The sequence below is a fragment of the Meles meles genome, chromosome 17, assembly GCF_922984935.1.
Source record: "Meles meles chromosome 17, mMelMel3.1 paternal haplotype, whole genome shotgun sequence".
Taxonomy (NCBI): domain Eukaryota; kingdom Metazoa; phylum Chordata; class Mammalia; order Carnivora; family Mustelidae; genus Meles; species Meles meles.
This window is the reverse complement of record NC_060082.1, coordinates 30,682,915-30,699,094: the sequence shown is the minus strand read 5'-3', so window position 1 is coordinate 30,699,094 and position 16,180 is coordinate 30,682,915. Positions and strand designations below refer to the sequence as shown.

The 16,180-nt window shown below is 39.1% G+C and overlaps 1 protein-coding gene across 1 annotated transcript; it reads left to right on the top strand.

Annotated features, from left to right (window-relative positions):
• The first annotated feature begins 4,176 nt into the window (after positions 1-4,176).
• LOC123927929 (60S acidic ribosomal protein P0-like) lies at positions 4,177-5,281 on the top strand. Its single transcript, XM_045982888.1, has one exon. The coding sequence runs from the start codon at positions 4,250-4,252 to the stop codon at positions 5,201-5,203; it is 954 nt and encodes a 317-aa protein (XP_045838844.1). The 5' UTR covers positions 4,177-4,249; the 3' UTR covers positions 5,204-5,281.
• The last annotated feature ends 10,899 nt before the right edge of the window (positions 5,282-16,180 follow it).

Here is a 16,180-nt window from a genome sequence, read left to right as displayed (position 1 = left end):
TGGGGTTTTGAGGAAGCATTACCAAAGGAGATCCCCTGCTTCACAAAAAGTGCCTAAGTTACTTGGGCAGAGCTCCCCTTCCCAATCCCAGGGAGAGAGTCACTTTAGTTTATCTTGCTGTTGTTTGTTTTGTGTGGGGGAATTGTTTGTTTGTTTTTAGATTCATATATTTATCTTAGAGTGCGCATGTGAGCAGGGGGGCAGGCAGAGGGAGAGAATCCTCAAGCTGACTCCCGGCTGAGCACAGAGTCCCACATGGGGCTGGATCCCAAGACCCCGACTGAGGTAACAACCTGAGACGAAATCAAGAGTTGGATGCTCAACTGACAGCCACCCAGGCTCCCTGTTTGTTAGTTTTGTTATTATTGACTCCTCTTATTTTTTGGCTAAGAGGGCCAATGTTAAAGCTTATAACTGATCCTGCAGAAGTAAATTACTCTATACCCTACTTTGATGATAAACTGAGGCCAACAATTACCACCTCCTAATAGCACTGTTCCTGAACAGTGCCACGGGAGAGAGCTTTGGAGCCCTGTGCACCGGCACCTTGGAAAGCAGTTCTGGGGGCATGAGCCTGACTCATTTAATCCTCACTAGAATTCTGTAAGGCAAATAGTACCATTTCACTTTGCCGAAAGTTGGAAAGTAAAACTCAGACTGCGTAAGTCACCTGCCCGTTTCCCCCAATTATTAAGCGATGTAACTTGCATTTTTCAGGTCTGACTTCAAGACTTTATTTCCACTCTGTCATTTCAATTCCTTTTCTGTAAAATAAGGGGGATTAAACTATGATCTCGTTCATTCTGGCTGCTTCATTCTAGGATTTAGAAGTCTCCTTTTCTAAATGTACAGTGACTTTTTTTTTTAAGTCTGTACTTTCCCAACAAAGCCACATAAATAATGTTACTCTTTTAAACTATCAAATACCAACTCAGAGCATTTTTTTTTAAAGATTTTATTTATTTATTTGACAGACAGAGATCACAAGTAGGCAGAGAGGCAGGCCGAGAGAGGAGGAAGCAAGCTCCCTGCTGAGCGGAGAGCCCGATGCAGGGCTCAATCCCAGGACCCTGGGATCATGACCTGAGCCAAAGGCAGAGGCTTTAACCCACTGATCCACACAGATGCCCCTACCAACTCAGAGCATTTAATAGGAACAGAAAATTTTTCCACCTGCACTGGGTTTTAAGCCTATATTCTTTGGCAAGTCTGTCATTCCTTTCCTCTGCCCCCCTCCCACCCCACCCAGGTTGCTAAGAATGAACTCAAAGAACTTTCTGAATCTAGGTTGGCTGACAACCTCTTATGAAACAATGTGGCTGTTAAGAAGTCGCCAGATTTTGCAAATAAATATATAAGACACCAGTTAAATTTGAATTTTGGATAAATAACAAATAGTGTTATTAGTGTGTGTTTACCCCCATGCAATATGTGAAACATATAGATAAAGAAAATAACTCTTTATCTATCTGGAATTCAAATTCCACCGAGCATCCTGTATTTTATCTGCAACCTACCATTAAAAGCTTCCTCCGGGGTCATCCTTAGGCTCTGCATTGTCAGAAAAGAGCTGTGGGGACTTAGAAACTGAACAAAGTGTGAGATAGGAACTGATGACAAAGGAAAGCCCTTCCCTCCTCTGCGAGCTGCCCCTGCTGCTTCCTTCTGCACGTTGCACTCTGCTCAGGGAGACGTGTTAACTACAGCTCCAACATCACTTTATAAATCGTTACTCGCTTCCTGTCCATTAACATTGTCAAACAGCAAGGGACATTTGTAAGCTATTATCCTGAAGTCAGACCCCTGCTAGCGGTGCATCAGGAACAGTAGTCCAAGTATGTCCACACATTTTCACATAGCATTGCTCTTTCCTAAGTCACATTCTAAACCCTTTTTCCTCTGTTACCACTTTTTAAAATATTTGCCCATAAATACCCTAACTTATTTTTCTTTTTCACCACAAGGTTATCAAATAACCAAAATCTCCCATTTTTTAAATGTTATTTATTTATTTATTTATTTATTTGAGAGAGAGAGAGAGAGAGCAAGCACAAGCAGGAAGAAGGGCAGAGACCAAAGGAGAAGCAAGCAGACTCCTCGCTAAGTGTGGAGCCTGCCACAGAGCTCAACCCCAGGACCCTGAGATCACGACCTGAGCTGAAGGCAGACATTTCACTGAGCCACCAGGCAACTCCCAAATTTCCAGTTTTCACCAGTTGTCCATCATCAATGGAACAAAGGCATTAAACACCTAAAACCATTAGGCAATGCATAAAGATCATTCAAACCATGAGATTCTCTCCTGAGAACTTTGCTACATGCTGAGGTTACAACAATGAAAAAAATACCTGCTACAGACTGATTTGTGCTCCACCCCCCACAAAATAATTCATATATTGAAGCACTAGAGAGCTTGCTCTGACTCTCCATGTCCCTCTGCCATGTGCAGAGAGGTGGCCATCTGCAAGACAACAAGAGTTCTCATTAGAGCACCCTGAACTCAGATTCTAGCCCCCAGAACTGGGAGAAAATAGGTTTCTGTTGTTTAAGCCACTCAGTCTATGGTATTTTGTTATGGCAGCCACAGCTAATATAATATCCTTCTGTGAACCCATTTAAAATATTTAGGAAATTTTAAATGATTTGAAAAGCATTCATCAGTACTATTGAACCACTGAAATACCTGCTACCCGTTCAATACACAATTATTCTTTTCTTGGAATTTCCTTTCCTTCCCAGAAAAGTGGATCCTGGAAACAATCATAGCAGCTTCTTTCTGTCCCCAACAGCTTGGCCGTGACCAGCCTGACTACGGCAATCCCCGCCCCCCCACTCCCCTGCCAATGCAAGCAGCATCAATTTCATCTCTGCACCTGGGAATTTGGGATTAAGACAGAAAAACAGCAACTCAGACTGTGGATGTGGTTGGAGCTATGGCATGGAAACTGGATTGGTGCGTTGTGCCTTGAAAGCATTTAAAAAAAAAAAAAGAAAAAAAAAAGCTAGTCTGTGGAGAAAAGAAGAAAGCAGAGAGTGAAGAGAGAGTGGCTGTGTTTTTACTCATCCATTCATTCAAAATGCAATTGTTAAGTGCCTGCTATGCATCCAACACTGTTCTAGACTCTAGGAACAGAGAGTGAAGAGACAAATCCTCAGTCCAAGGTTAACAATAAATAAATACATTTGATAAATGGCAAAAAGATAGAATATGGTATGTCAGACAAGTGCTAAAAAGAAATACAAAAAATGGGATAGAAACAGATGTTTCAAGAAAGACCTGAGAAAGTAAAGCCAGGAACATCTTTAAGGGATAGGTTTGGACACTTTTGAAGTATTCTGAACTCACACGATGGAGACAGCTGACTTCACCACCTAAAGTCTACAGCGCATCTACACACACCTTCTAATAGAATAGCCATCTCTGGTGCAGGTACTCAGCAAAAACCCACTGTGTGTCTACTGTGGGAAGTCAGGACAGAGCTGGATGGAGTGGATACAGAGCAGTGACCCAGAAGTGCTGATATCAGAGACAAGAAGAAGCAGAGTACAGGGTATCAGATGGCGGGAGGAAGAGTTTCTGTGTATGCAGTACAGTGACCTGGGTCATATACCTGTGACATGGATCTTACTAGATGCTCAGGGCCCCTCCATGCCCCAGGCCAGAATGACGCAGGGCATGAGAAAGGGAGCTTCCACCACTCAAGCCTGCCCCTCAGAAAACAGAGTCTAGGAAATGACCATGTCCAGTTATAAGATGCAAGTGTGGGGCGCCTGGGTGGCTCAGTCAGTTAAGCGTCTGCCTTCTGCTCAGGTTATGATCCCAGGGTCCTGGGATCGAGCCCTACGTCGGGCTCTGGGTTCAGCAGGAAGCCTGCTTCTCCCCCTCCCTCTGCCTCGCCCCCTGCTTGTGCTCACTCACTCCCTCTCTCTCTGTCAAATAAATAAAGTTTACCAAAAAAAAAAAAAGGATGCAAGTGTGGTCTAGAACCCAGGTCAAGAAAAGCAATGTTTAAAGACTTTGTATGAATAAACAATGTTTTGTGCTTCCTAATGATCTAAAGATAAAATATACGTTATGCTCTTGTTTTATTTAAATAAAACTTATTAAAAGAAAGGCTGTCTCTATTTGTGGAACGTCAGACTACATCCCCATGTAAAATATATACTTTTAGCCTCTTCTCTCCAGGCGTCCTCGTGAGAGTGACATCGTCTTTAAACCCTGCGTGGCAATCCCTGATGCACCGCCGTGATGCCCAGGGAAGACAGGGCGACCTGGAAGTCCAACTACTTCCTTAAGATTATCCAACTTTTGGATGATTATCCAAAATGCTTCATTGTGGGAGCAGACAATGTGGGTTCAAAGCAGATGCAGCAGATCTGCATGTCCCTCTGCGGGAAGGCTGTCGTGCTGATGGGCAAGAACACCATGATGCGCAAGGCCATCCGAGGGCATCTGGAGAACAACCCAGCTCTGGAAAAACTGTTACCTCATATCCGGGGGAACGTGGGCTTTGCGTTCACCAAGGAGGACCTCACTGAGATCAGGGACATGCTGCTGGCGAATAAGGTGCCGGCTGCTGCCCGTGCTGGTGCCATAGCCCCATGTGAGGTCACTGTGCCAGCCCAGAACACTGGTCTGGGGCCCGAGAAGACCTCCTTCTTCCAAGCTTTAGGCATCACCACTAAAATCTCCAGAGGCACCATTGAAATCCTGAGGGATGTGCAGCTGATTAAGACTGGAGACAAAGTGGGAGCCAGCGAAGCCACGCTGCTGAACATGCTGAACATCTCCCCCTTCTCCTTTGGGCTGATCATCCAGCAGGTGTTTGACAATGGCAGCATCTACAACCCTGAAGTGCTTGACATCACAGAGGAAACTCTGCATTCTCGCTTCCTGGAGGGTGTCCGCAATGTAGCCAGCGTATGTCTGCAGATAGGTTACCCAACTGTTGCATCAGTGCCCCATTCTATCATCAACGGATACAAGCGCGTCCTGGCTTTGTCTGTGGAGACTGATTACACCTTCCCACTTGCCGAAAAGGTCAAGGCCTTCTTGGCTGATCCATCTGCATTTGTGGCTGCTGCACCCGTGGCGGCTGCCACCACTGCTGCACCCGCTGCTGCCGCAGCCCCAGCCAAGGCTGAAGCAAAGGAGGAGTCGGAGGAGTCAGATGAGGATATGGGATTTGGTCTCTTCGACTGATCAGCAAAAAGCAACGAATTCAGCCAAGTTTATTTGTGAAACAAGGAAATAAAGGCTTACTTCTCTTAAAAAAAAAAATATATATATATATATACTTTTATGATGCCACAAAGTCAAAATAATTTGCATAAGCAGCAAGTAACATTTCCTTTGGATGAAAAACTAAGGCATGACAAACTTGTCTTAATAAGGTTAATAAGCAAATTAACTCTCATGGCAAGATAACTGAGACCAAAGACAAAGAAAAGATAGTACAGTACAGGAAAATGAATAATGAGAAAGAGCAAATCATTTAATGGGGGGAGGGGAGGCTTTAGAGCAGCCGCAGGCAGCCCGACCACCAGGTCGCGGCCAGAGATGCTGAATACTGGGACAGTTCTTTTTTCATGGGAGCCTGCCGGTCTCCAGGCACTACTACCACAAACAAGTGATCTGTCTGAATTATTATGCAGCATGCAGTATTTTGAATCACTTCAGGCTTCATTAGGTTACAGTATCACATAAGTCATAGTACACTGTGCTTGGGAGAAGTGGCACATATTTATTCTTTTCCAGGAGTTAAAATGTGTTTTTTGTCCCCCCGTTTCTTTTAAATCTGCTAATACCAAAGCTCAGAAGACTTCACGTTATCCGACATATCAACATAAATCTTGGGCATAACTATCATTGTATCACAGTAAGGTCAATATGAACCAATGATATAATCCTTCAAATCATGATCAAATCTCACCAAATCATCTTAGGTTTAGCATTGAGTGGGGGAGGTTGGGGGCACAGAATATTGGCACATTATCTGAATGAGGGAGAGCACAGTATTCAAATGAAGGAAAACCAAGACTGTAGATGGCAGAATTTGGGGAAAGGCAGAGGAGACAGCCATCACAGCTAGGGCATGGCTCCAACATGGTGCTGCCAATGCCGCCCGCCCCACCTCACCTCATCTCTTGCTGAGCTCTAGTCACAGTGACCCTCTTGCAGATGCCATCACGCTGGAATATTTCCAGATTTTTCTCCCATCCATACAATTGATCTTTCTGCTCTTTCTTCCTTAAATGTCCTGCCTTGTACACCCACAAGCACTATCTTTCAAGATGCAGCTCAATCAACATCCCCTTGAAATACTCGCCTCCATCCCCTGGAATGTAGAATTGACCACTCCCTCCATTGACTCTCCTTTCTCCACTGTACCAATACACAGTCCTAACAAAACACCAGGTATATGTTATTAAACTTAGATGTCAATCCTCTTCCTATCAGATTTAAAACTTGTTGAGGACAAGAATGGTATCATTTTCATTACTACTTACCAGGGTCTATCAACGAAAAATCAAGCAGTTCCATTATATTTAGATTTAATTCTCATGACATCAACTAGTATCTTTTCAATAATTCTCTGATCAATAGAGAATTCAAGCTAAAACAGGGGATGCCTTTTTTCCAAGCCTACAAACTGAGCGTTAACCTCCAAACACGGTCCAAAGACATTATGTTTGGAAAGATGCTACTAACAAGCCAGACGCCAACTAACATGAGATCCCATGGGCCACTTACATTTGCAGCAGGTATTAGAGTATTTTAAACTATCATATAAAATGGCTTGTTTAATCCTTGCAATAAACCTGTTAGAAATAAAGAAAATGAAAATTGGAAACATTGATCAAGGTCACTAGGTTGGTAACAATGGCATCTCTGAGATTCAAATTCTTGTCTTCTGAATCCAAACACGAGTCTCACATTCAAGCACTAGTTAAGTCCTATTTCACTTTCTTTGAAACATTAATCCCTTCCCTACACTCCTACTGCTATCCAACTACCTTGGTGCTGGCTTTCAAAGCCTCAAGCCTGGAATATGACATTTGTCTCGGTGCACCAAAATTCACTCATCTCCATCCATTCTCTTAATGCTAATGCCAAACTAATATGTGCAAACACTGAATTCATCATATCCATAACAAACAAAAAGTTTTAGTAGCATCCTATTGCTCTGAGAATATGCTCCAGAGGAGAGCAGTATTTGGAAATGGTATGGAGGAAAACAGGCCCTCCCATACACTACTGGTGGTAATTGAGAGTGGTATGATCTTCCTGGGGAGATATGTGGAAATAATCATCAACATTCAAAGTATGCATACCATATTCCTTAGCAAGTTTACTTTAAAAATTTATCTCGTTTAAAAAAAAAATTTACCTTGTTTCAAACTTCCTTATGAATACAAATACAGGGACATCTGGGTGGCTCAGTCAGTTATGCATCCAATGCTTGATTTCTGCTCAAGTCATGATCTCAAGGTCATGAGAATAAGCCCTGTTTTGGGCTCCACATAGAGCTTGGAGCCTGTTTAAGATTCTCTCTCCCACTCCTGCTGCTCCTCCCCACCCGACTTGCATACATATACTCTGTCTCTCTCTTTACAAAAATAAAAAGGAATACAAAAGTATATTAAATATATATTTTAATTGAAGATTGCTACAGCATTATTGTTAATTGTTGAAAATTGAACATCTTAAATGTCCATGAACAGTGGATTCAATATTTAAATAAGGTCTTATCTATACAATGGAATACAATGTAGTTACTTAACAGACTGATACAGATCTCTATGCATCTCCATGACAACAGGCATATTATGACCCATCCTGTTGTGTTAAAAATATACTCATGTGTATCTGAATAGGATACAATGTATGTGCACACACACATACACAAATTAAAATAAAACTCAGTACTGTTACGCGGAAAAGAAATTTAAAAATAAATAAATAAATAAAAATAAAACTCAGTAACAGAAAGGTTAAAAAAAAACCCAAAGTTTTGGAAAATAAATAACACATTTTTTTAAGATATTTAATTATTAATTTATTTGACAGAGATTACAAGTAGGCAGAGAGGCAGACAGAGAGAGAGAGGAAGAAGCAGGCTCCCCGCTGAGCAGACAGCCCAATGCAGGGCTCGATCCCACCCTGGGATCATGACCTGAGCTGAAGGCAGAGGCTTTAACCCACTGAGCCACCCAGGCGCCCCAAATAGCACACTTTTAAATAACCCATGCATCAAAGAAAATACCTCAAGGGAAATAAGAATATTTTTAACTGAATAAAAATTAAAATGCAACAAATCAAAATGTGTAGTATATGACTAGAGACCAGAATGAATTTTACAGCCATCAAATACTTATGTTTAAAAAAAAAAAAGGTCTTCCAACAGTAACTAATTTTATCCCTTAAGAAAAAAAGAGAAAGAAAAGCAAATTAATTGTAAGGAAAGCAGAAGGAAGAAATAATATAGGAACAAGTAGAAATCAATTAAATTCAATTCAAAAAGTCAATAAAACCAAAGTGTGTCCTTTGAAAAGAGTAATAAAATTGAGAAACTTCTGGACAAACTGACAAAGAAAAACCAGAGAAAACAAATGACCAAATCAGGAATGAAAGAAGGGCATCACCACAGGACTTAACCTATTCAAAGGTTAAAAAGGGAATATTACAGAAAAATTTTATGTTCATAAATTCAACGATTTAGGTGGAAAGATCTATTCCTTGAAAGTCAAAAATGACCAAAATTACACCAGACGAAACAGATAATCTGAACATATGTATATGAAATTTAATTCGTAGTTTAAGACTTTCCAATACAGAAATTTCCAAGTCCAGATAATTCCACTGGTGGATTATACCAAATATTTAAAGAAAAAAAAATAGGAAAAACTCTGCATAACATTTTCAAGAAAAACAAAGACTTTCCAACTCAGTTTATGAAGTCAGTATGAAGTCTCTCTCTCTCTCTCTCTCTCTCTATGTAGATAGATAGATAGATACATACATACATACATACATCTATCTTATCTATCTACAGGCTAATGTCCCTCATGAGGATACATGCTAAATAGTCAACCAAATATTACCAAATCAAAACCAGCAATATATATAAAGGGCAATAAATAGCAGCTAAGCAAGTTCATCCAGAAATGTAAGGCATCATCAACATTCAAGAATTAATCCATGCAATTCATGTTAGTAAAGAAGAAAAGGCATGTGATCATCTCAACTGATACAAGGAAAAGTATTTGACAGAATTCAATATCCATCCATTATAAAAACTCTCAGTAAACTAGGAATAGAAGAGAATATCCTGAACTTGATAAAGGGAATCTTTATCAAAAATCTATAGCTAATAGCAAAAGACTTAATGTTCCCCAGCCCCGCAATAGGAGTTTCTCACAACTCCTATTGAATCTAATAGTAGAAGTTCAAGCCAGTGTAAAAAAGAAAGGAAAACAATGTAAAAGGTATTCAGATGGTAAAGGAAGAAATAAAACTGTTTCTATTAGCAGACAACATGACTGTCAATAAAGAAAATTCTAAATAATCTACAAGACCTTCTAGAACTAATGAAAGTTTATCTAAGTCATAAAACATAAAGTCAATATGCAAAAGTAAATTGTATTTCTATAAAATAGCAATGAATAATTAGAATACAAATTCATTTTTTATTTTTTATTTTTATTTTTTTTTTAAGATTTTATTTATTTATTTGACAGACAGAGATCACAAGTAGGCAGAGAGGCAGAGAGAGAGAGGAGGAAGCAGGCTCCCTGCTGAGCAGAGAGCCCGATGCGGGGCTCGATCCCAGGACCCTGGGATCATGACCTGAGCTGAAAGCAGAGGCTTTAACCCACTGAGCCACCCAGGCGCCCCACAAATTCATTTTTTAAAGTGTCGTATACAATAGCACCAAAAAGCAAAAAGGAAAGAAATGAAATACTAAGATACAAATCTAACAAAATGTATACAGGATCTGTATGCTAAATACTACAAAACATTGATAAAATAAACCAAGAAAACCTAAAAAATAGAGAGTTATATCTATTCATGGACTGAAAGAATCAGTACAATATTATAATGAAATACTATATAATACTATAATATTGTACAATATTGTATTGTAAGTGTATTGCATTGTAAGTATGTTGTAATTTTATTATAATTACATAATACTGTAATATTACATAATATTGTATAATTTTGGACAATATTGTGAAGACTCAAAATTGATCTATAGATTCATTACATTCTCAATTAATATCCAAGCAAGCTGGGTTTGTTTGTTTGGTGGGGGAGAAAGAGGACATAGAAATTGTCACACTTATTTTTAAATGGAAAGAGAAAGGAACCAGAACAGTCAAAACAATTTTTGTTGTTGACAGTCATGCCGTCTGCTAATAGAAAGAGTTCTAGTTCTTCCTTTACCATCTGAATGCCCGTCACTTTGTTTTCCTTTCCTTTTTACACTGGCTTGAACTTCTACTATTAGAGTCAATAGGAGTTGTGAGAAACTCCTATTGTGGGGGTGGGGCAAACTTGATTCATGCAAAAAAAAAAAAAAAAAAGAATGCATCTTAAATGTATTTTACTAAGCAAAAGTATAGAAACTAAAAACAAATCAGAGGTTGACAGAATGAGATGTAGGGAGGGGTTCATTGCAAAGGGGCAGAATGAGAGATAGGGAAAATAAAAATATTCTGTATCATAATTCAAATGACTCTGAATTTGTCAAAAAACACAGAACTGTATGACACAGTGATTTTTTTACTGTATGTAAATTAGAAAATAATCAACCAGGAAATGGAAGAAATCCAAAATGGAATACAAACCATAACAAATGAACATTACCACTATTGACATCTTGTACTTCCTGATAGATTCACTGAGAAGGGCACATCACATTTGGTATTCTTACCAAAAATGCATAATCTGAATCTAATTATGAGTAACCCCAGATAAACTCAAATCGAGATATATTTTACATAATTACCGATTAGTACTTTTCAGAAGTAAACTGAAACACAAAGACTGAGAAGATGTTATAGGTTGTAGGAGATAAGGAGGCACAACTAAATGCAATGGACATCCTCCATTGGATCCTGGAACAGACAAAAGTGGAAAATTTATATAAAATCTGTAGTTTAGCTAATAGTATTATACTAAGGGCAATTTTCTAGTTTTGATAATCTCACTATACTTATGTAAGATGATATTAGAGGAATCTGGATGAAAGATACAGATAAACTCTATACTATTTTTTTCAATCTCTGTAAGACTAAAACTATCTTAAAATAAAAAGTGAAAAAAAGACCCATTTAGAATCTGCACTTAGTTTTACCTTACTAGCCACTAGATTTCAGAACCAGCACAATTAGCCCAGCAATACATACAGCTGTTCTGAGGAAAGCTTGTTTGATCTGGTAATCGAGTTTTTCTATATTTTTTTCCTGAAAAAAAATAAGAAATATTTCCATCTCAAGTGAATTAGTACAATGGCCAAATTCAGGGAAAATGATACAGATTCTCTCCCAAAAAACCTCCAGCACTTCAGAAGAGTAGACAAAACCTTGGGAAATCTTTCAAGAGTTTCCTAAAATGGTATAAATGCTTTGGATAGGGATTCTTTGTGTTTCTTCTCGAAGGGCTTTTTGCTTATTACATTGGGGAATTGAGGGCAAGCTTCTTTTTGGAGAAGTCACAGTGTACTTTCACAACACAGCTTTCCACAGCATCCTTGTTGAGATTTTATCATCTTGATAAATGCATGGAAGTCTCAATACATTTGATCAATGTCCTTAAGAGACAATATAATGAAATCACTAACATTTTATAATCAGTGTCTATCTTGTATGTGTGGGCGTATATGAGTACTATGGCAAATATTTTGGTATCCTGGGGATCTTCAGTTAAATCCTCGGAATATTATATAATTCCCAGGATTCAATCTCCTATGAATGCTCAAGATCACCTAATAGCAATGATGTGAACTGCTGTGACAGACAGTTAATAAAAATTATGCTAATGACTTTGTGGTCAATCTCTCCAGGTGGTCTTTATTCTAGTAGGATCTTTAACTCACTTTCTTAAACATTTCAATCCGTCTCTTAAACATGTAAAACAATTTAAATCAGCAGTTCAACAAAACCTGCTTAGGAATTGCCATGTCTGGAGCATGCTCTTCTGGAATTGACTTGTCCATTACCCTATGCTATGTAATATATGAAATGACCAGTATTTCTCCTAATTTACTCTTCAATTACTCTCCCAGGCATTGCTGAGGGTCACTAACCAAAACTTCGTCTGACTCTTCAAAATGTTATACATGTTCTTCCCCTCCCCCCCCCGCCCCCCCCCCCCGCGGCCCCAGCTACCTGAAAGTAGGGCATTCTACAAAACCATTTTTTGTAAGCTGAAAAAAGTCAAGGGAATACAAATATAGTTCTGGGGAAGGAGCTTAGTGGGGCTACTCTCACTGCTCAGGGTGGGTACTGCCCCTACAAGGTCATCCTGCGAAACAGAAGCTGAATGCTATTTTCTGCTTTTCATCTTTTTTTGTAGAAGTAAAAATTCTCTTGAGATTCCTTTTGGTAACCAAAAACAAATACTAATGTAGGTCTTTCATAAAAATGGAGTGGCCTAATATTTTTATTTATTTATTTGGCAGAGATCACAAGTAGGCAGAGAGGCAGGCAGAGAGAGAGGAGGAAGCAGGCTCCCTGCTGAGCAGAGAGCCAGCCCAATGTGGGGCTCAATCCCAGGACCCTGAGATCATGACATGAGCTGAAAGCAGAGGCTTTAACTCACTGAGCCACCCAAGTGCCCAATGGAGTGGTCTAACATGAACTTTTGAAAAGTGGGGGACAACTGTATTTGGGTCAATGAAGAGAGATCATTGAAAAAAAACAATTTCAAGTTCACATTTTAATAACTGGGCAAACCAGCATTTTTTGTTTAAATCTTCAAAATTAGAACTGCCTATCTCTTATAAGTAGCCGCTTTACCAAAAGCTTCTTAATAGCGATTGCAAGAAAGGCACCGTGAGAGGTGATGTTGGTGATATTCATCATTTCAATGATATCATGGAAGTTTTAATGCCCTGGCTGTAGCAGCTACCCAACAGTGAGCACCCCAGAGTACCTCATTTTAGTGACTCATTTCATCTCCTTTGGAATGAAAGGATGTCTATGGAGGAATCTAGAAAGCAGGGTAGCGCACCCTTCAATAGCTCAGCTGCTGGAGTCGAGGACTGTGGACTGGATACATGTAAAAGTAGAACAGACCTCGAACAACTACACACAAACCAAACATTTTTAGCAGAGTCCCAAAAGTTTCAGAGTGGAGATTTTATTCAATTGTTGGTGGAAAAAGGTATGCTTTCTAATTCTTGAGCTTTCATTTGATCAGTAACCCCATCTTTAATGCCAGAATACATACTATGATTAAAAAAAAAAGGTAGACTCCAAAAATTAACAAAATAACTGTACTTTTTTTTAAGTAAAAAAAATACATCAAGGATAATCCCATTTAACAACTTCAGGCCTACCCTGGCAGCAGCTCAGAACAATACTAGCAGGGCCACTGTTCTCAGCTTGTACAGCAACAATTCCACGGACAGTACGGGTGTAAGAGAAAGCAGCGATTGTCAACTGTTTGTCACGGCAGCTTGTATCCTATGCAATCAGGTCTCCTGGTATATTTACTTAAGTTTAAACCCAGAAGTTAACCCAGCAAGGAGAGAATACATTTGGCTTTGCAGATGTGGATTAGGACTCGCATTTACTACACATGTTCAGAAAACATGCTCTAATCATGTAATACTGAGCAAGACTTTCTAAATTTAACTCAAATTGTACTCAATGCAAGAGTCCATTTTGTTTCATTTTCCACCTACTTGTTTTTCCCCTAAGTGAGAGCCTCTGTTCCCGAGCTGATGTTATATCCTCAGTGGCCTCATATCTCAAAATGGCTATCTCTGAGTTTCAGCCAGCATCTTGAACTCTCAAATGATCTGCTTTCAACAAATGCATAATGCATGCTAAGAAGACCTTTTTCTTCTAATTTTTAAATTCACATTTGAAGGAGAAATTTGCTCTCTATATGTCTAATCACTTACCCTTCAATCGCCAAAAGTAAAATTGGTGGTGGTGATTTGATCATCTGTTTTAAGCCACTGATACAGTTTCAGAAAAATTTTAAAGATATTTTTAAAATAAGAAATTGTTTCCTTTTTTTCTGACAGTAACTAATGTAAACTTCACATCTCAGCTCATATGTACCTGGCTTGTGATTGAAACAACCTCTTAACTTAGAGACAAGCATTTATTTAGCCCACGAGGCAATTTCTTTCCTCCATATTTTGTAATCAAATTCTGAAACGTTTTGCAGAAATACACTGGAAATAGCTACACTATCGAGAGCAGCCTGCTTCAGAAACATGCAGACCTACAGTACTCCCTCAGTATGCATTTTAAATGTAGAAACATCTGACCCCTGAACCACTACCAGTTCCAGCCAGAATTCTGAGATAAACAATCCTAATCTCTGGTCTTTAAAAAATAATTTTAGGTAAACTTAGTATTTAGGAAATGTGAGTGAATATATGGAATTAACTCATACGTATAAAGACAGCAGAAACATACTGACGGAGACACCTTAACTAAATGGCACACATATCTATGTCCCCCATTTCTGAGCCTTCTTAAATAATCTACTATTTTACCAGAACTGGGACTTTCTGCCTTTAGTGTAATAGCAAAATAACAATTCAGCATGTTCCCAGAGTGAAAACAAGGATTGTGTGGATATTATATTTACAACCCCGTCCTCCCTGTGTTATTCTTTTATCTCTTCCTCTGCTCTGGGTCTTTTATCAGTCAGTCAGCTAAGGTCAGACTCACCTCAATGGCTCAGCACACCAGTCTTGTTTCCATTACATTTGGAAGCAGAAAATCTGAATCTTTACAATGCTGACCTTATTGTTTTACAAGCTATTGATTATGGCTATCAAGTTCCAACAGTTCACTAGGGTCAGTCTCTGGAAAAGAAAAGGCAGAAAGAGAGGCCACATTCCTCTTCCTCTTCCAACTGCACTGACTTCTCCATTAGTTAGATTTTGGTGTAATTAGAATGAATCACGGCAAGACACAGATGCTGTCTATTCCATACCGCCACTCTTGATTCACCTAGATTTTTGGCCATACATCAGACTGCACATCTGGTATGTAATGAGGAATGTACAGAGTGGAAAGGGGAGGTCAGCGAGAAGTGAATGGGTCCTCTATAGGAATGAATATAGAGTTACTGACACGCAAATAAATGGCATGTATCACAATCCACAACACTTAGGACGTGTAAATCTCATATTTGACATACCCTTTGGCAAGAGGTAGACTATATGAATCTTTTTCACATCACTAGAGCAGTTTTATACAAGGATACCCTGTCCTGACATAACTCTCAACCTCAAAGTGCTTTCCTTATCTATCAGGAATATATTTTTTCACTGTAATTTTTTTCAATGTAGTATACATTTAATACAATAATCATTAAACCACGGCATTTTTGCTTCGTAGGTGATCTTCTCCATGGACTGCTTTCTTTCTAATCCTGTAATTCCTTTAATAGCACTACTATTTACTGAATGCTTACAACATTCTAGGCATGGTGCTAGGTAATTTTCGTAAGTATCTCAATTAAGTTTTAACAATCCTATGAGGTAGAATTATATTATCTCATTCATAGATGAGATGGCTGAGGCAAAATGAGATTGAATACTTTGCTCAGAGCCACACAAACATTAAGTGCCAGAAACCAGAGCTCCAACCCAGGAAATACATCTCTGAGCCTGGGTTTAACCACTGTACCATACTGCCCTCTTTTCATTAAACAAATACATTCTCGAATGAACTGGCCAACTATCTACCCGCCAATTCTGTGCCATACCAGGAATACAAAGGTAAATCTGTCATTGTCCCTTAAATAAATTACAGAAAAATAGCACGGGCCAAATAATTTCATTACAACGGCGTAATTATAATGAAACAGTTAATATTTATTGCTCGTTACATGCCAGACACTAATTGAAATACTTTACCTACCTTATCTAATACAAACCTAACAACTCACCAAGATAGGCACTATTGTTATCCCCACTTT

What these genes read in the sequence shown, in the direction of transcription:
- LOC123927929 (XM_045982888.1), top strand. Translation starts at nt 4,250, where the DNA reads ATGCCCAGGGAAGACAGGGCGACCTGGAAGTCCAACTACTTCCTTAAG.